Raw genomic sequence first — 21,782 nt, 5'->3', positions numbered from 1 at the left:
AGTCCCCACCCTCCCTGCTGGCCCCCCTCATTCCCCCCTCCACTCCAACTGCCCACCCTCACTCCATGCTCCCAGCTCCCTCCTGCTGCCCTGCCCATGGCTCTGCTTCTGAGGGATCCACCTTCCTGCCAAAGCTGCACTGGCCCGGAGTGCCAAGCACAGGCTGGATCACCCGGTTCCACCTGTTGTCCATGGCACAGAATGTGCTAACTGACCCAGTCCTCTCAAAACGTGGCTGCACTTGAAGATTTCTACTGAGCTCTCCCCCTGCCCTGGGGACACATAGACCCTGATGTGATGGCCCAGCAAGTCCCACAGGCCCACCCTTCACAGCCATCTTGGGTCCAGCCTCTTTGTGCTACCTCCCCCGCCTTACCCTGGTCCAAACTCACACACCACCTCTTACACAGACACAAGTGCACAGCCCCCTCCCTGGCTGCTTTCCCACCTTCCACCCTTGACTACACATAGTCCTGTTTCCCACAGGGCAGCCAAAGTGAGCCTTTAGAACACAGGCAGGATCACAACACGCTTGGGCTTGAAACCCTGCCCAGCTTCCAGCACCACCCCCCAGAACAAACTCACGCTCCTCCCACGGCCTCCAAGCCTCCCCCACCGCCCATGTGCCTCTATCTGCCACCATTTCCCCATCCCCCTCCGTCTCCAGGTCTCAGCTTCAACGGCGCTGCGCTGCTCCAGACGTTCCCCAAGCCCCCCACCCCCCCAGCCTGCCTGTCGGTGAATACCTCTGCCTCCACAGCTCACGGCTCACTGGCCCTGCACACAGCACAGGCTACCACCACGCTGAATAAATGGATGCAACTGAAGAAATGAAGAAATGGGCCTGGGCTGCAGTGTGAGGGAAAGAGAGAGACCTCTCAGAAGAAAAGGGACCAACAGAATGTGTAAAATATAGGAACACCACAGGTTTGTGATGGAGGTGTGCAGTGGGGGGCAAAAGAGGAGAATAAGCTGGAACTTGGCTCTGGGAACCTCTTCCTGAGCGACACAGAATTCGTGTCATTGGACCTATATACACGACATATAAATACCTGCTTAACCTAACTCATGATAAAAATACAAATTAAGGGGCACCTGGCTGGCTCCGTCAGTAGAGTCTGAAAACCGTGATCTTAGGGTTGTGGGTTCGAAGCCCATGCTGGGTGTAGAGATTACATAAAAATAAAATCTTAAGAAAAAAAAAAAGTTAAAAAGTGTTTTCACCCCGAGGCAACAAAAATTTTTTAAAAAATTGATGATATCCATGGTTGTTGAGGGTATGAAGAAACAGGCGTTTGCAACTTCTCTGGAGGACAATTTGCCAGTGGCTACCCAAACTGAAAATACTCCCACCCTGTGACCCAGCCGTCCTGGAAGGACACTCCCACATGTGCCCAAAGAAACATGCACAAGGGTAGTCCCTATCTGCTGTTAGTAACAGCAGGGGACTTCAGATGTGCTTCAGCAGCACATGTCCTCCCTACAGGAGGACGCATGCAGCCACCACAGAACGCAGCAGGGCTCTATGCACCCATGTTCAGGACTTCAACACACTGCAGGGGTGGGGGAAGGGGGAGAGCAAGTACAGAGGAGTTCGCGCCTGTGATTACAACCATGGCCCAAGGAAAGAAGATGTACATTTATGCATATGTGTGTGCACGTCGGGAACATTTCTGGAAAGGAACAATGTGGGGAAGGGGGAGGAGGACAGTCCTGCTCCCCATGCCTCGTGAACAGTCCTCTACTGCGCTTGCATGTACATGAAAACCACAGAACAAAAGGTCAGACAAGAGGATAGCATTCACTGGCATCACTTAAACTCCTGCCCGGCCACCTACCTCTCCATTGCTGGGGTTGGTCCCATACTTCTTAAGCCAAGGGACGATGTTACTGAAGGGAAGAGAAGACACAGTGTCAGTAAGGCAGTCAGGTGCAGGCTGGTGAGGAGGTCACAGCTTAGGAGGGCTGCGTCCAGGTGAGGGCTATGAACAGGCTTTGCTCTACTTCACTTCTGCTAGCAGAAGCCAAGAAGAGGAGCATCCAGCCTTGACCAAGGAAGCAAGGGAGTGTTTCTGGTTTCAACACATGTCTAGGGTTTTTATTGTGGTTACATATAAACAACATAAACAAGCAAAAAAAAGACATATATAAATGCTGATACGTCTGTGCAATGAGGTGCTGAGCCAGCATCAAAAATTATACTTCCAGGGGCACCTGGGTGGCTCAGTCGGTTAAGCTTCTGACTTGGGCTCAGGTCATGATATGACAGCTCGTGAGTTCGAGCCTGCTTCAATTCTGTGTCTCCCTCACTCTCTGCCCCTCCCCCGCTTGTCCTCTGTCTCTTTCTTAAAAATAAAAATAACAACACAAAAGTGTACTTCCAGAGAACTCTGAATGACACAACTGAGTGAAAAATGGATTCAGAACGATCCTTGCAGTATTACCTCAACCATGTTGCCATAAATAACCTCACAGAAAAAGAGGAATATAAGTACCAACAATGGTTATCCTTGACAGTGTGATTACGGTAAGTTTTTCCTTTTACCGTCAAGTATTTTCCACATTTTCTAAAAGACTAAAACACAGGAAAGTTTAAGAAGCTGGTTTATGTTGGAACATAAGACCTTAAGCATCATGTTCTCATGGTTCATGAGTTTGAGCCCCGCATCTGGGTCTCTGCTGACAGCTCAGAGCCTGGAGCCTGTTTCAGATTCTGTGTCTCCCTCTCTCTCTGCCCCTCCCCTGCTCGCACTCTGTCTGTCTCTGTCTCTGTCTCTCAAAAATTAAACATTGGGGTGCCTGAGTGGCTCAGTCAGCTAAACATCCAACTTTGGCTCAGGTCATGATCTCAGGGTTGGTGGGTTCGAGCCCCACATCAGGCTCTGTGCCGAAAGCTCAGAGCCTGGAGCCTGCTTCAGATTCTGAGTGTCCCTCTCTCTCTGCCCCTCCCCTGCTGGCGCGCTTTCAATCTCTGTCTCTCTCTCTCTCAAAAAATAAATAAACATTAAAAAAAAAAAAAAAGACTAAGCAACATGCTTCAAAATACAGCACTGGGAAAGTATGTACCTAAATTATGGCTCTACTTTCATAAAGTGGAAAGTACTCAGTTTGTTAACATTCCAAAACAGGATAGGTAGGCCAATTAGAACACTAGCGCCCCCCCCCCCACCACAATGTGTGTAGAGAGGTCAATGACACCCCAGGCAGGGACAGCAGCATCTGCCAGCAAGGTTGCCTGCCCAGGGGTCACAGCAGCACTGCTGTCTCATCCCTAAGGCCCTGGAAGTCCCTCCTGGGTCCCCAAGAGGCCCACTCAGGTCCCGAGGTTGCCAAGACTTCAGTATGGCCTGGCGTAGCATGGCCTGAAGCCACAAACCCTCCAGCTGGTCCCATACCACCTTGCTGAGTGGGTGTCAACAACCTCACCCCTTTTGTTAGCTCAAAAGTCGAGGGCAAACTCACAGCAAGTCAAAGACGACTCCTTCGGGGGTGCAGACTGGGTAGACGAAGGGCTGCAGAGAGAGACTAAGAAAGGACAGAGTCACTCCAAGTCATACAGTGATTCCCGTGACTTCTCCCTTTGCTCCTCCCTCCTTCCCTCATTCCTGCAACAATACCAGTGCTCCTCTGCCAGCCGGGGCTGGGTGCCAGTACAGAGGTGACCCTACAGCCCTGACCCTCAGAAGCTCCCCACACAAACCAATAAATACAAGGCAAGGGTCCCTGGGATGACAAAAGCCTGGTTCTCCCCACACTCTCTACTGTGTCATATAACACACACGTGATCACATTCAAGCCCCAAAGAGGCTGGGGGTTTGGGTTTGGGACTCCCCAAAACCTCACATAGCAGGCAGGCCATACTTTTCTACTGAAAACTAACCTCTCGCATCCCAAGAGACTCTGTGGAGCTATTGTGCTCTGGCGGTGCCCTGTCTGCTCCTGACCAGAGTGTGCACACAGTTGCCCAACATTTCCAAGGGACAGGCACGTGACTCAGGCAACAGCCGATGCCCTAGGAGCCCTGGGTAAGTTCTAATACATGGATATGGGGGTAGAGGGGTGTGCAGAGATCCAGACTGCCACAAGCCATTTGCCACCTCAGGAGGGTTGGCTTTGGAAAAGGAGAGCCCACAGATGAGGGGAGACAGTACCTGGTGAGCTTCTTTATATCAATACCCTTTTTTCTTGCATGAGGTTTCCATCACTAGCCATCAAGAGCCCTGGTTGACCTGGCTTGTTTGCACCTCGGTCACCTTAAAGTCCAGATGGCACAGGCCAGTCCTCTGGACCTGGACCGCCTGGTGGCAATGGCATCACCTCCCCAGATGCTGCCCCAGAAAGCTCCCATGGGGCAACCTCACCACCTCCCCCCTCTGGCCCAACCTACTGCTCTAACCCAGTGGTGATCCTGGTGCTGCAGGGGACTGATGAGAACACGACCCAGCACCAAAGCAAGCTCCAAACGGCAAGACACTGCACATTCATCTTCTCCCAAACGGGCCTTGAAGGGCATATTCTCAAAGCACATTTTTACCCAGAACCCAAGGTAGTTAAAAAGTAGATGAAACACAGCTTAGAGAGATCTCTTGGAGGAACTGGAAACCAAGGACCAAAATATTTCCATAAAATCCATTCATACCCACTCTGAAGGATACCACATTCCCATGAAGCTGATGACAAAACTTGGTGGGCGTGGGGAGAAATCCAACCAATGAAGCCTGGGTCTCACTTGCTGACCCTCCCTGAGCAAGTGCTATGAGAAGGGAAAACCCCTCACTCAGCGCTACATGGGAGCCTCTCGGGGCCGACCCAGTGGCTGCATCCCTGGCCTTCCCTGCACCCTTCTCGCCCTATGGTGTCTGGCTGACCTGCCCCAATCAGGGTGCTGGGATCACTAGTAGAGCTTTGTCAGTTCTTAAGCTCATCATGCCCAATGGGACACACACACATACACACACACACACACACACACACACACACACACACACACAGCATGTGTCCAGGGCAAGGATGATCACAGCTTGAGCTTGGAGAAACTCAGGCCCAAATGGACCATCGGACCTGCCCAATCCCCAAAGCCCCAATGTCTTGGGGTTCATTAATCTTAGCCCCACTTCTCCAGCAGACACACCTGTTCATACACATACCAACCACAGTGGGAAGAAGCATCTGAGTGGCTCTGCAGCTGGGTCCCTCCTCATCCTCATCAATAACCTGTGCTCACACGGAAGGGGGAAGGGGTTCACAGTATCATGACTGTTGCTGCTGCTGTTACTGCTTAGACTATGGACCAAAAGTAAAGCATGAAAGACATGGGCCCGGAGTCAGACCACCAGGTCCAAGCCTCAATGGCATCACTTCCTGGATGTGACACATGGGTGAGGGACTTCCCACTTCTAAACATTAATCCTCTCAACTGTAAAGTAGGCTTAACAACAGAGTCTACCTACCTTGGAAGGCAAGAAAGAGGCTGGAAAAAAAAAATGCAAATACATAGACACCGAATGAGCAGAAATATTAGTTCTTATCATTGTTAGGTCATCTTCTCTCAGTTCAAGGAAGATCTAGACAGGAGAACACAGACAGAACCCACATCTGCATCCCCAAAAATCATATTCACTGTCAAAATATGTCATTAAGTAACAGAAAACAACTAGGAAGGAAAGATAAACACTCAAAACTCTTACCTGCAGTGATCAAAAGGTAAGCGACGAAAATTTGCTTGTGGGATATCTGTTTAAGATGAAAATAAAAGATGGAAAGTTTATTCTGTAAAACACTTCCATGTATGTGTTCCTACCAACAATTCAATTCCATGTTAAGAAAAAATTCATGTGGGGGCACCTGGGTGACTCAGTCAGTTAAGCATCTGACTTCAGCTCAGGTCATGATCTCGAAGTTCATGGGTTTGAGCCCCACATCGGGCTCTGTGCTGACAGCTTGGGAGCCTGGAACCTGCTTCGAATTCTGTGTCTCCCTCTCTCTCTGCCCCTCCCCCGCTAGTGCTCTCTCTTTCTCAAAAATAAACAAATATTTAAAAAATAAATTAAATAAATAAATAAGAAAAAGTTCATGTGAATTACCTAGTGCAAAAACTGCTGTGGATTAAAAACCTTTCAATAGGTAGGACACATGGAATACATCAAGAAAGAACTTAGAGAAAAAAGGACATACTTGCTTAAGCCGCTGGGGTTGGGTTTCTCCCATAATCCTAATACCCTTGCTGTGGGGCCTGGCTTTGCTTTCCAAGAATCCTGTGCTGGTTTTACCCCGGTCAGCAATTATGAGAATATGCTCTTTTTATTTCATCCTCTTTTGTGAATCATCTGTGTTCTCAACCCATTTGTCTGCTACACTTTGTGTTCTTGTTCATTGTTAATTTTTATAGTCTCATTGTGTAGTAAAAACATCAGCCCTTAATTACAACACCCACCCCCCGCCCCGCCACACACACACACACACACACACACACACACACACATCCACATCAAGGAAAACAGAAAGATTTCATGCCTTACCTGGTTTCTTGCCACCATAGAAGTGAGTGTATTCAGCACAGGTAATGTACCTAAAGAAGAGACAGAGAATCTTATTACCACCCCCCTTTATAAAGAGGACAGTCTCTAGAAGTAACTGATGATTAAATCATTTCACTCATTCAGCAAATGCTTTTTTTTTTTTTTTTTAATTTTTGAGACAGAGAGAGACAGAGCATGAATGGGGGAGGGGCAGAGAGAGAGGGAGACACAGGATCTGAAGCAGGCTCCAGGCTCTGAGCTGTCAGCACAGAGCCTGATGCGGGGCTCGAACTCACGGACCGTGAGATCGTGACCTGAGCTGAAGTCGGACGCTTAACTGACTGAGCCATGCAGGCGCCCCAGCAAATGATTATTAAACACCTACAATGTGTGAGATGCAACACAGACATACACAAACTAGTAAGCAAATACAAACAGTCCTGCTCTGCTCTGAAGGAAATGAACAGAATTTAACAGAAGGCTTGATGATGCAAAGAGCAAGCCATGTGAAGATGTGCAGGAAGAGCTTTCTAGGCAGAGGGACCAAGCAAGCTTATCCAATATAAACGTCCTGACACAGGAAAAGCTGGTGTGTCTTCAGAAAAGGGTGAAGTCATTGAAGAAGAGTGTGCACGGGGGCATGTGGCAGCAGGTGAAGAAGGCTAGCAGTTGGATCACGAGGGGCCCCACAAGCTGTGTGATGGCTGTGGATCTACTTTAAGCGGTATGGAAAGCGGCTGGAGGGTTCTGAGTAGGGCCCTGACATGCTCTAACATAAGTCCTCAAAGCATCACTCCAGCAGCTGTGAATAGAGGGACAAGCAAGAGAGGCAATAGAAAACCAATCAGGAGGCATCTAAAAATGTCAAAGGAGGGGCGCCTGGGTGGCTCAGTCGGTTAAGCGTCCGACTTCGGCTCAGGTCACGATCTCACTGTCCGTGAGTTTGAGCCCCGCGTCGGGCTCTGTGCTGACTGCTCAGAGCCTGAAGCCTGTTTCAGATTCTCTGTCTCCCTCTCTCTCTGACCACCCCCCCACGTTCATGCTCTGTCTCTCTCTGTCTCAAAAATAAATAAACGTTAAAAAAAATTTTTTTAAATAAAAATAAAAAATAAAAAAATAGGGGCGCCTGGGTGGCTCAGTCGGTTAAGCGTCTGACTTCAGCTCAGGTCACAATCTCGCAGCCCGTGAGTTGGAGCCCCACATCGGGCTCTGGGCTGATGGCTCAGAGCCTGGAGTTTGCTTCCGATTCTGTGTCTCCCTCACTCTCTGCTCCTCCCCCGTTCATGCTCTGTCTCAAAAATAAATAAACATTAAAAAAAAATTTTTTTTAATAAAAAATAAATTAAAAAATAAAAATGTCAAAGGAGATGAAATACACTCCACCTACTGAGGGGTTTGGTGGATTAGTGAGTGCCCTCCTATCCCACATTTACTTCCTGGATGAGCCACAGGATTTACTGATGAACAGGGGGAGGAGAGAGCCTCAGGAAAGAGGCACCAAGGCTAACTCCCAGACTTCTGACCTGTGTTAACTAAGTAGCAGTATGACCACTGAGATAGGGAAAATGAGGGGGCAACATATTAAATGTGAGATGTCGGGACACCTAGGTGGCTCAGTCGTTTGAGTCTCTGACTTCAGCTCAGGTCACGATCTCTCCCGGTTTGTGAGTTGGAGCCCCACATCGGGCTCTGTGCTGATAGCTCTGAGCCTGGAGCCTGCTTCAGAGTCTGTGACTCCCTCTCTCTCTGCCCCTCTCCCACTGGTGCTCTGTCTCTTTCTCTCTCTCTCTCACTGTCTTAAAAATAAATAAAAACATTAAAAAAATTTTTTTTTAATTCTTTTTTTAAATGTTTATTTATTTTTGAGACAGAGAGAGACAGAGCATGAACGGGGGAGGGTCAGAGAGAGGGAGACACAGACTCCGAAACAGGCTCCAGGCTCTGAGCTGTCAGCACAGAGCCTGACGCGGGGCTCAAACTCACGGACCGTGAGATCATGACCTGAGCCGAAGTGGGCCGCCTAACCGACTGAGCCACCCAGGCGCCCCTAAAAAAATTTTTTGTAAGTAAATGTGAGATGTCTATCAAACCTCCAACTGGAGATGTCAAGTAAGCAGTTGACTACTGCAAGATGAGAGAGGGAGAATGTAAAGGGAGAAGAAACGTGGGGGACATGGACGTTTGAAATCTGAGAGAGTGGGAGAAAGACCCAGCAAAGGAGACTGAGAGAGGCTATTGAGACAGATGGAAAACAAATGGGGTCTCAGATATCAAAGAAGGGCCTCAGAGGGAGCAAGGTGGTCAACCGTGTCACACGCTATTGACAAGCCCAACAAAACGAGAACTGGGAATTGACCACTAGATTTAGCAACAGAGAAGTTAAGTTACTAGGATCCTGACAGGAATAGTGCTGGGGAGAAAAGCCTGACTGGAGCGGTTTCAAGAAACAGCAGAAAACAGCAAGTAGACACAGGTCTTTGACGCCTTGTTCGGAAGAAAACAAAACAAAAAAAACAACCACGGTGGCAGGACAGGAGCACGGGGCAAGGCTGGTTTGTTTTAAAATGGAAGATTCCGGATGTGTGTAAGCCAATGAACGGCACACAGGAAGACTGGAGGTGCAGGAGAAAGAGGGGCTGATTAGGGGCAGAATTCGAGAGTGGAGATGGGGCGTTCCAGGGCAAAAGCGGAGGGGCGGAGGGGCGGAGGGGCGGGGGGGCCGGGGCTTGCACGGCGCCGACGCGATAGAAAGGCCGCGCTCAGAAGCACTGACAGTGTTAGTACCAAGAAACCCGGGAGACCTCGGCGGTCGGGGTAATTCCCCTGCCTTGGAGGAGACAAAGGCTTCCGAGACGAAACGGCATTTAAGAGTGGCTCTGGGAACCAGCTCTGAGAGAGGGAAGAGGGGCGGCGCGGACTGCGGGACAGGTGGGCACTGAGGCCGAGCGGGGCCGCGCTTCCGGCTGCGGTTCAACTTACATCTTGTCCTTCTGATGCTGCCGTTTCCCCATGGCGGCGGGAGCGGTGGCAGTGCCAGGACCAGCGAGTGAGGAAAAACGACAGCAAACGATTTAGAAGCCGACTTCTCGGCCGAGCTCCCTAACGACTTCCGGGTCCCGCAGACCCGCCCCGGAAGTGGGCGCAGGGCGTGAGTGAACAGTGGAGCCTGGTGCCAAGTGCGCATGCCCAGTCGGTGCAGCCCAGTCCTTGGACACCTGGGCAGTTTGTGGTAGGGTTTGCCTCCTGCTGGGGGCCGAGGGGCCTCGAAGCCCCACTTCCTCGGGCGAACGAAGAAGACTCTCTCTAGACCTTTTCTCCTCTCCATACCCCCGCTCAAGCCTGCCCTGGTTTGACCTGGTTTCTCAGATTTTTTAAAAAGTCCACCTTAAGTCTCACCAGCCTCTGTCTCATCTCTGCTTCCTTCCACGGCAGACGTCTCCAAACCTACGTCCACATTCGCTGTCTACCCGTTCTCCCATTCAGTCCCCACCACCTCCAGCCCACTCCTGGGAGGCTTAGGGACAAGTAGCCATTAAGCCCGAGAGTCCAAAGCCCTCACTCATCTCTCTTACGGACCCTTCCCGCGGCCAGATCACTGTTTGTGTGCCCCAGACTAAGCCCCGGGCCTCCGTCTACACCCAAGCACCTGGTGATCTTTCCCAGGCTTGTGGCTTTAAATACCACTCATATCTCTTGACTCACATCATTAAATGGCCAGCACTCCAGATTCCTGACGTCTATTTTAGGTACCATTGATCTCAAATTTAACGTGTGGTCAAAACAGAATTCTCCACCCCCCCACCCCCCTCCCCCTCCCCCTCCGCATAGGCTCCCCTTGCCACAACTGTACCGCTATCTAGTCACCCAGAGCCAGTGGTCCTTGCCCTTTCTCATCTCATGGCTGCCTCCTTATGTTTTTCTAAGTTTCAACATAAATGTCACCTCCTCAGAGAGATCTTCCCTGACCACCCACTGCATACGTGTCCAACTCAGCTTCCTTAGGGCTTATCACAATTTATAACCCTGTTATTAATTGGATGCACTGGTTACACATACAGTCACACACACACACACACACACACACACACAGAGGAGGATAGGATGTAAGCTCCTTAAGAGCAGGGACACCAACTGCTTGGTTTATTATCTCCAGTCCCAAGCAAGGTGTGGAGCATACACAAGGGTTCAACAAGTATCTGCTAATGTCCAGCAGTCATTAAGCATTTTGTGAGGGCTCATGTCTCACATGCAGGTTTGACTCTAAGGCTGGTGTGCAAAGCAACAACAAGAGTCACGTCTCTGAAATTCCTTAGGGAGGTGCCAAGTTGGAAACTAACATGCCAGCTTATTTTCCTCCAGGGAGGGAATAGATCACTGTTTCTAAACCTGCACCCAGATAAGGCTTGAGTTTAGAGCCCAGGTGTAGGAAAAAATGATGGAACTGCAATTCAGTGAGGTCAAGTGAAGCTCAAAGGGGCCGCAGAGTCACTGTAGAGAAGGGCAGTGCTGTCTCCTCACTCATTTCTCTTTCAAAGTGCCATGGCTGAATTCCCAAGTTAAAGAACAAGCAAGGGGACTTCACAATAGCACTGACCTGAACAATTACTGTATGCAGGCTCAGACTAAAGGGCCTCTGGCTTGCACTACTCTGACAAACTCTTCCAGCAGGACGAAGCCCAAGGGATTGCACAGCCTTTAGGGAGCCCAGCACAAGTAAGGCACCTCCATGGGAACTTTATTCATTGATCTAGCCATGGTCTGTAGGAAAGAGGTTACGGATCCCTCTTGTGGGGCACAGACTCCATGCTGTTAGGGTCATTCTCAGAGTCATCTTTGGGTCTTGGCACAGGCTGGAACTTGAGCAAGACAGGCGGGGTGAAGATGGATGTCTTCACAGGAGGGGATGGTGTCTCCTTGGTGTTGGGGGAGCCACTACAGGCCAAGGTCCTGTGCAGGAGATAGCCAACACATGTCCATGAGGTGGGATACCGGCACACAGAGCCATCAGAAGTACGCATGACAAAACTTAAGGCTGTGGGATGGCCTTCAATACATTTCTACTTCCAGAATGCTCTCCCATGGATGTTTTGTTCCAGGCTGTTCATCACAGCAATGTTGGTGATTATGAAACCCTGGAAACAATCAAACATCCATCAAAGAATGGCTAAAGGAACCATGGACACCATGCAGCAGACCATTCTGCAGCTGTTTAAGTTCTGATGATGGCCCAGCCCTGGTGCATGGCCCCACAATTCTGTGAGGATCTGATGATGCCAACAATGCCTTGATTCTACATTTTGCATCATAACAACACTGCACAAGTGATTGCCGGCAACCCCTTCTCCATCACTCGGCAGTCAGTCACCTTCCTACTCTTCCATCCTACCAGGAGGTAGGACGATCTGATTGGATAGCTTATTGTTTCCACTTACACATAATTCATGAATCTACATAATCAGGTTTAATCATGTTCATAATTTTATGTCTGCATAATATTCCATAATTCTGTGAATGCACATTTAAGCTGTTTCCATTTTTTCTCCTTTTACACTGCCATAAACACTTTTATACCCAGTCGCTTTTTTCTTTCCCTTAATCATCTCCTTGAATTGAAACTCTCCCAGAATTGAAAATACCAGAGCAAAGAATATGAGAACGTCTATGGCTCCTGATGTTTTGATAAACTGCCTCTCAGACTAACCTTAAACTTTGGTGATCCAAAAAGACCAGAGAAAGAGAGAAGATAACCCACATAATATGAGGAAATATTTTGCAGATCCTACGTCTGATAACAGACTTGTGTCTTTGGCAGTCCCTCAAAATATATTTACCATATGATCCAGCAATTCCACTTTTAAGACTATACCAAAGAAGGGGTGCCTGGGTGGCTCAGCCAGTTAAACGTCTAACTCTTGATTTCGGCTCAGGTCATGACCTCACAGTTTTGTGAGTTCAAGCCCCACTTTGGACTCTACACGGAGCCTGCGTGAGACTCTCCCTCTCTCTCTGTGCCTCCACTGCTCACACTCTTTATCTTTCTCAAAAATAAAAAAAATATTTATAAAGAGTGTGCCCAAGAAAACTGAAAACTATGTCCTCACAGAAACTTGCACAGAAATGTTCATAACAGTATTATTCATAAGAGCCAAAAATGGAAACAACCCAAATGCCCATCAACTGATGAACTGACAGATAAAATGTGGCATATCTACACAGTGGAATAATATTGTTCAACCATAAAAAAAAGTCAACCCATAGAATGTACACCACCAAAAAGGAACCCCAGTATAAACAATGGACTTTGGGGTGATGCTGAAGTGTCAATATAGGTTCATCAGTTGTTAATAAATGCACCACTCTGGTGGGGGATATTGACAATAAGGGAGGGTAGTCATGTGTGGGGGCAGGGGACATGGAGGAAACTTCTGTACCTTCCTCTCAATTTTGTTGTAAACCTAAAACTGCTCTAAAAAAATTAAGTCTTAAAAAAGAAATTTAAAAAGCAGGAAATTCAGAACTGACACATGCTAGAACATGGATGAACCTTGTAAACATTATGCTAAGTGAAAGCAGCCAGTCACCAGAGACCATGTTATTGTATGGTTTCATTTATATGAAATGTCCAGAATAGGCAAATCCACACAGAAATGTTAGTGGTTGCCTCGGGCTGGGGGAGAGAAGAACTGGGGGTGACAGCTTAGTGGTGCTAGAGTTTTTCTTTTTTTTTTTATTGTAGTAAAATATGCACAAAATTTACCATTTTAACCATTTCTATGTGTACCATTCAGTGGCATTATACACATTGACAGTGCTGTGGTGACCATCACCATTATCTATCTCCAGGACTTTTTCATCATCCCAAACAGAAACTGTACTAATTAAGCAACAACTCATCTCCTTCTCCCAAGCCCTGGTAACTTCTCACCTACTTTGTCTTTAGAATTCTGCCTACTCTAGATACTTCATGTAATGGGAACCAGACAATAACCTGTCCTTTTGTTCTGGCTTATCTCACTTATTTCAACATTCTATTATATGGATAGACCACATTTTGTTCATCTTGGGTACACCTGGCTTATTTTCTCCTTTTAGCCACTGTCAATACTGGAGCTATGAACACTCATATACAAGTATCTGTTTGAGTCTCCACTGCAATTCTTTCAGGCATATACCTACAAGTGGAATTACTGGGTCATATGGTAATTCTGTTTAGCGTTTTGAAGAACCACCATACCCTTTTTCCATGGTGGCTACACCCTTTTACATTCCCACCAGCCACACACTAGAGATTCCAATCTCTCCACATTCTCATCAACACTTGTCATTGTCTTTTTGAATTTATTTTATTTTTTAAAGTTTATTTATTTATTTATTTTGAGGGGGTGGAGGGGCAGAGAGAGAGAGAGAGGGAGAGAGAGAGGATGAATCGCAAGCAGGCTCCACACTGTCAGCACGGAGCCCAGCTCAGGGTTCAAACCCAAGAACCGTGAGATCATGACCTGAGCCGAAATCCAGAGTTGGAAGCTTAACCAACTGAGTCATCCAGGTGCCCCTTTTGTCTGTCTTTTTGATGGAAGTAGGTGAGAAGTAGTAGTTCACTGTGGTTTTCACTTGCATTTCCCTGATGTCTAATGATGTGGAGCATCTTTTCCTGTGTTTATTGGCCATGTTGTAGGTCTTCTTAGAAGAAATGTCTATTCAAGTCCTCTGCCCAATTTTTAGAATGGGATTTTGATGATTTACAAATATTTTCTCCTATGGGTTGTTTTTTCACTCTCTCCTATTTGGCATGATGGAAATGTTCTAAAATTGGATTATGGTGATGGTTTCACAAATGTGAACATACAAAAAGCCACTTAAGTTGACACTGTAACTGGGTGAATTTATATGATGCTATGTAAATTATCTCAATAAAAGAATTTTTAGGAGCACCTGGGTGGTTGTCAGTTAAGCATCCGAATGTTGATTTAGGCTAAGGTCGTGATCTCAGAGTTTGTGGGTTCAAGCCCCACATTGGGCTCTAGGTTGATAGTGCGGAACCTGCTTGGGATTCTCTTTCTCACTCCCTCTCTCTCTCTCTCTCTGCCCCTCATCCACACTCTCTCCCCCAAAATAAAAAAACTTAAAAAAAATTTTTTTAAATTTATTTAAGTATTTATTTGTGAGAGAGAACATAAGCAAGGGAGGCAGAGAGGGGGTCAGAGGATCCAAAGCGGGCTCCATGTTGACAGTGGAGAGCCCAATGTGGTGCTTGAGTCCATGAACCATGAGGTCATGACCTGAGCCAGAGTCGGATGCTCAACCGAGCCACCCAGGAACCCCGCCCCCCCCAAAAAAAAGAATTTTTAAAAGAATTAAAACAGGGGTGCCTGGCTGGCTCTGTCGGTGGAGAATGCAACTCTTGATCTCCGGGTTGTGAGCTCAAGCCCCACATTGGGTGTAGAGATTATTTAAAAATAAAATCTTTAAAAAAAAAAAAAAAAAGAATAGGGGCGCCTGGGTGGCTGAGTCGGTTAAACGTCTGACTTCGTCTCAGGTCATGATCTCATGGTCCGTGAGTTCGAGCGCCGCGTCGGGCTCCGTGCCGACAGCTCGGAGCCTGGAGCCTGCTTCGGGTTCGGTGTCTCCCTCTCTCTCTGCCCCTCCCCTGCTCTTGCTCTGTCTCTCTCTCAAAAATAAATAAAGATTTTAAAAAATCAAAAAAAAAAAAAAAAGAATAAAGCCATTTTATATTATTTTCACAGCAAAAATGAGTCTCTGCCTACAGCCTCAATAGCACAGGATTCTCTACTTTGGGCTTTTTGACAGGTATATAACATACATGCTAGCAACCTTAATGTGTACATCTTTCATTACTAAGTATGCCAAAAATATTTTTAAAGGTTTGCTTACTCTTTGGGTGTCATCTTGGATAAACTTTCCATCAACTAAATTTAGAATCAGCTTTATAGAACTGTGTAGGTTTCTTACAAAAGAAGCCATCTGAATACTCACTCATTGCTAGTGGGAATACACAATGCTATAGCTACACTGGTAGTTTCTTCAAAACTGAACATATTATCACCATGTGATCAGCAATCATACTCCTTGGTGAAAGAGTTGAAAACTTATGTCTGTAAAAAACCTGCACATCTATGTGTATAGCAGCTTTACTCATAATTACCAGAATTTGGAATCAGTCTTTCGGTAGATGAATGGATAAATAAACCACAGTACATCCAGATAATAGAATGTTATTCAGTGCTAAAAAGAAAGGAGCTATCAAGCCATGAAAAGACATGGAGGAAATTTAAAAGTGAGTATTACTAAGTGAAAGAAGCCAATCTGGAAAGGCCACATACTGTAGGATTCCAAGTATATGACATTCCGGAAAAGGCAAAACTGTGGAGACAATAAAAAGATCAGTGGTTGTCAGGGGTTACGGGAGAGGGAGGGATGAATAGCTGGGGCACAGAGGATTTTGAGGACAATGAAACTATTCTGCATGATACTATAATGGTGGACACATGTCATTATACATTCGTCCAAACCCACAGAATGTACACCACCAAGAGTGAGCCCAAACATATGACTTCTGGGTAATAATGATGTGGCAAGGTAGGTTCATCAATTTAAGGTGGGGAATGTTGATAGTGGGGGTGCCTGTGTAGGGACAGGGGGTAGAGGGGAACTCTCAGTACTTTGTCAGTTTGCTGTGAATCTAAAACTCCTCTAAAAAACAGTATTTTTTTTTTTTTTATGTCATCTGAAGCAATGAAGCGGTCAGTTTAAATATATACTTTGAATTAACACTCTATGGAATGACATGGGAAATACTTAACAACACCCTAAGTGGAAAAAACAGGTGACTAAAAAACAAACCAACAACCATATTCAGTAAATCCCTGCTTTGCAAGACACATGTCTATAAACCTTAGGGCTGCCCACAGTTGACAGAATTGTTTCTAGTGGGTCTCTGAGCTGCTTGTTTCTGATTCTTGCCATTACAAACACTAGGAAGGGGGAGTGACTTTTCCAGCACCCTATTACATTAGGATCTTTTCATGAAATGCAAAGGACTATCATACAGAACGTTTTTCTGGCCCTCATGCACACTGCCATGATGCCATCAAGCCAGGCAAGCCAGGATGGTGTCAGAGGCATGCTTACCAGGGGTAGCCAGGGCAATGAAGCTGATGTGCACTGTTTCCAGCCAAGTACGAGAAATGGAAGCCTCCGGGGTTGAGGACCAAGGGGGTCAGATCAACCATGTGGCTGCAAGACAGAGCAGAGAGGGTAACATCAGCTCTGGGCTCCTCCCAGGCAGGCCCTTCCCAGCCTCATTGCACATGTCTATACACAGAGCAGACCCGAGCCTCGATTCCTTCCCTATTAAATGGGAATAACAACCCCTCAGGATTATTGTGAGGATTAACAAGGTAGGGAAGAAATGGCAACCGAGTGTTGGCACACAAGCTACCCAAAACACTCCTTTTTCATTTGCCCCAAGTTTAAATTCTACCTCTTTGGGTTCGATGACAGGCCAGCCCAGTTTAATTTCACTTCGGACCTTGTAACTTCCAACTTCTCCATCTGCGGTATAGAAACGAAATCTTAGGACAAGTTTGGGGGCCTCGCTGAGAAAAAAAACACCTTATACAGGAACTAGGGGAAGTACGTGACTGTCCTTCATTTGACAAATACGTCAGGGTCATCCTCAGTGCCCACCTCGAGCTTGGTGTTAGGGTAACAGAGAATGTGATGGGGGCTGGGAACTGACAGAGGATGGGGGTCTGCCTGGAGTGAGAGTGCAGGATACGCGGAGATTAGCAGGGACAGGCAGATAGGAAGGCACACTGCAGAGGCACCTGGAGACTGGCAAGAACACCACCCATGAGGCGAGGCAGGTGTGGGGCTGGAGACATTGGGGGGCAGCCATGGTTCTCCACCTGTCCTTTGGGCACCCCAGAATTCTGCCCAGTGTTTTGGGGACTGCCTCACTCAGCTGAAGCACAGCAGGTAAAACTCTGTGCCTCCAACCCTTCAACAAGAGCAGACCCCTTTTCATCTGCTTTATCCGTTCCACCCAAGATAGTGCCTGCAGATAGAGTTCTGCCACTTAAAAACAAAGTGCTGAGAGCCACTGCTGTGGGCCAGGAGAACCACTGGGGTGGTTCTGAGCGAGGGGCAGAGGCTGCCCTTCCTGGGACCACATGAGTGGGGGATGTGCTCACTGACCGACTTGCTGGGCAGAGGAGGGAAGGGGCCAAAGACCCTAGGCATAGTGTAGACAGGGGGTGATGAGGCCACCATGGAGGCCACGGTAGTAGCAGTGGATGGAAGTGGTGGAGGTGGCAGCACGGTTGGTAGCAGGCATGGGGAGGTGGACCGGTCTTGCAAAAGGATGGGTTCTGGTTTCTTCAGTTTTGGCTTTCTTCTCTTCTTCTTGGCATCTGTGACAAAAGGGACCAGTGAGTGCCTACCCCACGGCCAGAACAGGATAGAGTGGGAGCCCAACAGTAGTATAGGGTCTTCACAAGGTTCCTCCCCCAAAAGGGACCACATGATAATGCCTAGAGCCACTGTTGACAGGCACCAACATGTACCATCTCATCAGCCCATAACTATCCCATGGGGAAAAGGTATTTTTGTCTCTCTACAGGTACAACTGTAAGCTCTAAGTGTACAAGGCACAGGCAGGATCCATACCCCAACTGTCTGACTCCAAGGCCAGAATTTCAGGGGAAGTGACAGAGTATCTCCACCAACGAGGGCTTGGCTTGCCCTAGGCAAGTCAGTCTGCCACCTATGCCCAAGCACTGTGGAAAGCTCCTGAGTCTGCCAGCACCTTCATGGGGTATCCAGGCTCTGGACAGTAAGCTCACCAACTACACCCAGCCCCAGGGCCATCCTAAGGGTGTGCAAAGGCTCCTTTTTCTGTAAGGAAACCCATATGTACAAGGTCTTACAGAGGTGGGCTCAGGGAGGGAATCTTTGAGAAGCAGGACCCTCAGGCCTACCCCCTCTCCTCTTTCTGTATTAGGTTTTCCTCCTATATTCAACAAGTCTGGCTATTTCTACTGTTCAGAGTTATAGGAAACCAGCAAAGTGGATGTGAACAAGTGCCTCATACAACCCATTAGAACGGCTCATCTAGAATGATGATCACCACCACCAAAGAGCACTGACCCAGAGCTAAGAGCCTGAGCCTCAGAGCAACCCAAGCCTGAGTTCAATTCCAGATTCTACTACTTACTATGTGACATTGTTGTCACATAGTTGGCTACCCTCCCTGGCCTTCTATGTTCTCTTTCATAAAATGAGGATAAATAGGATCAACACTACCTTGGGAGACTATGGTAGGAGCTACATATGCCATGGGTTGGGATGAAATGGTGACGTGGAGCACTCACACTTACCATCATGGAAAGTAGGACCCCCAGGAGAGCCAGGCTTCCTAACATAATGAAGCAAGCAGCTCCACCGCTAGGTAGTCTATCACTGAAGACAAATGCACTGAAAGAACTGAACCCAAATCTAATCAAGGCTTTAGAACGACTGTCCAAGACATACAGGCAGAATGGGCTGCCTGGGTGGCACAGTCGGTTAAGAGTCGGACTCTTGATCTCAGCTCAGGTCATATCTCACAGTTTGTGAGTTCAAGCCCCACATTGGGCTCTGTGCTGACAGCAGGGAGCCCGCTTAGGAGTCTGTCTCTCCTTCTCTCTGCCCCTTCCCTGCTTGTGTGCACTGTTTCTGTCTCAAAATAAATAAACTTAAACACACAGACACACAGACACACACAGACACACACACACACACACACACACACAGAGGCAGAGGGGAATAAAACAAACAACACCAATGAGCCATAACAACAGATATAAACCCATTAAGTGGATTACCCCAAAGGACAACACAGTTCTTCAAGTTGATGGCAGGGGGGACAAAAGTGAGGGCATCCCATCTCAAGAGGTTTCAACAGATGTGGCCACTATACTCATTTGCCATCCCTGTGTGGTCATTAAAGTGGCCCCTTCCATTTCACTCTCACAAATGTCCTAATGTGGACACAAAGTATATAGCCATCCTAGTAATGGAAAGTCAGAGGCTGAACACCAAACTAAGTATCAGCTAATATTATGGAACTGTTGTCAATTATGTCCGGGGTAACACTGTGATTACAAAATATCTTTTTAAAAAAAATTTTTAAATGTTTACTCATTTTTGAGAGACAGAGCATGAGCAGGGGAGGGGCAGAGAGAGAGGGAGACACACAATCCAGAGCAGGCTCCAGGCTCTGAGCTGTCAGCACAGACCCTGACTTGGGGCTCAATCCCACGAGCTATGACATCATGACCTGGGCGGAAGACACACTCAACTGAGCCACCCAGGCGCCCCACAAAATGTCTTTTTTTAATATCTAAAAAAGCATTCTAAAGTATTGAAGAATACAATGATGTCTGAGATTTCCCCTAAAATGCTCCAGAAAAAGAAAAGGGGGGATGAAGCAAGCATGGCAATATGGGGATAATTGCAGAAGCTGAAGGGAGACCAGTATCTGAGTGTTCACTGCAGTCTCCAGTTTTGTTTATGTTCGTTTGCATAATAAAGACTCAAAAAATAAACACCAAACAATCGAAAACGTACCAAGCACAGGATCAGGGATCAGGGATCCTAAGTCAGGTGTGCTGGCAGAGATTGACCCTCACCCTGGGAGTAGAGGTGCACGCGGTGGATGCTCCTCTTCAGCTGTTCCAGGCGCTGGTGCATTTCCAGGGCACCCATGCTGTTGCAACAATTCAGCTCCCCCTGGACTGCACAGAAAAACTTCGCCTACAAGGGGAGAGGCAGGGCAGTAAGAAGCGGGAGAGGTGACACAGCTGCCTACAGCACTCCCCACGCTGGGCCTCCTGGGCCTCCTGGAAGACCCTACCCTGCAGCTTCACCTACGCCCGACGGCCCTCCCCACACCCGCTCCAAACCTCCAGTCCTCAGAGCTCCGCCCCATCCCCCGAAGCCCCGCCGGCGGACTCGCACCCAGAGGAAGGAGAGGAGCCCGCGCCCCTCGTACTCGGCCAGCTTGCCCTTGCGCACCACCCTCTCGGCCAGCGCGGGGTTGCGGTCGATGCTGCGAAAGAGGCGGCGCAGCGCGCGCTCCGTGTAGGTGGCCGCCTGTCTCTCGAAGTCCTCCTCGGAGATGAGCTGGCAGAAGGTCACGCTCTGGGAGAACTCGCTGTCGAACTCGTCAAGGACCTCCATCCGAGAGGGGCTGCGGGCTGGCTCGGGTGGCCTGGGGGCGGGGCCACCGAGGCTCCAGGCGCGCCGACTCCCACCCGCCTCGGGCCAGGAGAGAGGGGCAGCTCCCGAGGGCCCGGGATCGGTCGCCGAGGGCGGGCCGGGGCCAGTAGGGGCGGGGGCCGCCGGGACCCACCTGCTCTCTTTCCCACAGCCGCCGAGCCAACGCAGCCTCTCTCCGCGAGCCGCAGCCACCGCCCCGACCGTTCTAGCCAATCCCCCTGGAGCTCTCTAGCAGGGGGCCAATCCGCGCGAGGGGGACGCACGTGACAATGCCCGCTGCTCTGGGCATGCGCTCTGGCGCCTTCGACGGGGCGAACACTCACGCGCGCGCGGCGGAACACTGGTCCTGATGGGGTCCCGCAAGACTTGATGAGGGAGCGGGCCATGGCACGCAGAGAACATGGTCCGCACCCAAACTCTTTTTTAGGCCCTCACTCCTCCTTGTTCCGGCAGCTCACCATCTCTCCTTGCGGTCTGTAGACAACACCCCAAGGACTTCACTCGGCCCCTGACTCATCTGCCCCAGACTTCACTCTTCCACTCCTGATTTACTCTCCAGTATCACTCCGCTCGCACTGTCGTATAAGTACCGCGCGCTAACCGATTGCGCCACTGGAGCTCCCTGCTCTCCAGTATCAAATCCACCCACCCTCCCCAGCTTCTATCTTCTCTCTTCCCCTGTATAACTCAATACTTTGTGTTACTTTGCTCAATACTTTATGTTGCCTCTTCAGCATCTAGCTGCTCCTTATGGCTTTAAGAAGGTCCTATCTTCATGGTACCATCTTGGACAATTTAGCTCACTCTGAGGTTCCAACTCAGGGCTGACTTAACTCACCCTAACTTATATCTCAGGCTCAGACCTTCCTTGAGTTCTAGAACCACATCCAAGTGTCCGATGGGGAAGTTTTGGGGGCATCTCATGATGCACACATAAGATTGGCATATAGGTTCTTCTCTCCCAACCCCAAACCTGCTTCTTTT

General features: G+C 48.5%; 2 protein-coding genes across 3 annotated transcripts in view; both read right to left on the bottom strand.

Annotated features, from left to right (window-relative positions):
* The window catches only part of PPIL2 (peptidylprolyl isomerase like 2), a 30,919-nt gene extending 21,283 nt beyond the window's left edge, over positions 1-9,636 (bottom strand). For both annotated transcript variants that reach the window (XM_007091078.3, XM_042961400.1), the window contains exons 1-5: positions 9,498-9,636; positions 6,519-6,568; positions 5,688-5,733; positions 3,463-3,525; positions 1,839-1,890 (exon numbers count right to left, since the gene is read on the bottom strand). In XM_007091078.3, the coding sequence (XP_007091140.2) occupies positions 1,839-1,890; positions 3,463-3,525; positions 5,688-5,733; positions 6,519-6,568; positions 9,498-9,529 (243 nt within the window). In that variant the 5' untranslated portion in view covers positions 9,530-9,636. The remainder of the gene's footprint in view (positions 1-1,838; positions 1,891-3,462; positions 3,526-5,687; positions 5,734-6,518; positions 6,569-9,497) is intronic.
* A 1,596-nt stretch (positions 9,637-11,232) lies between these two features.
* Positions 11,233-20,994, bottom strand: LOC102960091. The gene is made up of 7 exons (XM_042962785.1): positions 20,932-20,994; positions 20,538-20,790; positions 20,210-20,333; positions 17,736-17,950; positions 17,020-17,090; positions 16,668-16,772; positions 11,233-11,465 (listed from the first exon to the last, which is right to left on the bottom strand). The coding sequence occupies exons 2-7, from the start codon at positions 20,757-20,759 to the stop codon at positions 11,291-11,293; spliced, it is 912 nt and encodes a 303-aa protein (XP_042818719.1). The 5' UTR covers positions 20,760-20,790; positions 20,932-20,994; the 3' UTR covers positions 11,233-11,290.
* Positions 20,995-21,782: the final 788 nt, after the last annotated feature.

The sequence above is a fragment of the Panthera tigris genome, chromosome D3 (genome assembly GCF_018350195.1).
Source record: "Panthera tigris isolate Pti1 chromosome D3, P.tigris_Pti1_mat1.1, whole genome shotgun sequence".
Taxonomy (NCBI): Eukaryota; Metazoa; Chordata; class Mammalia; order Carnivora; family Felidae; genus Panthera; species Panthera tigris.
Note: the sequence above shows the minus strand (reverse complement) of the source record. Positions and strands in the feature narration are given on the sequence as shown.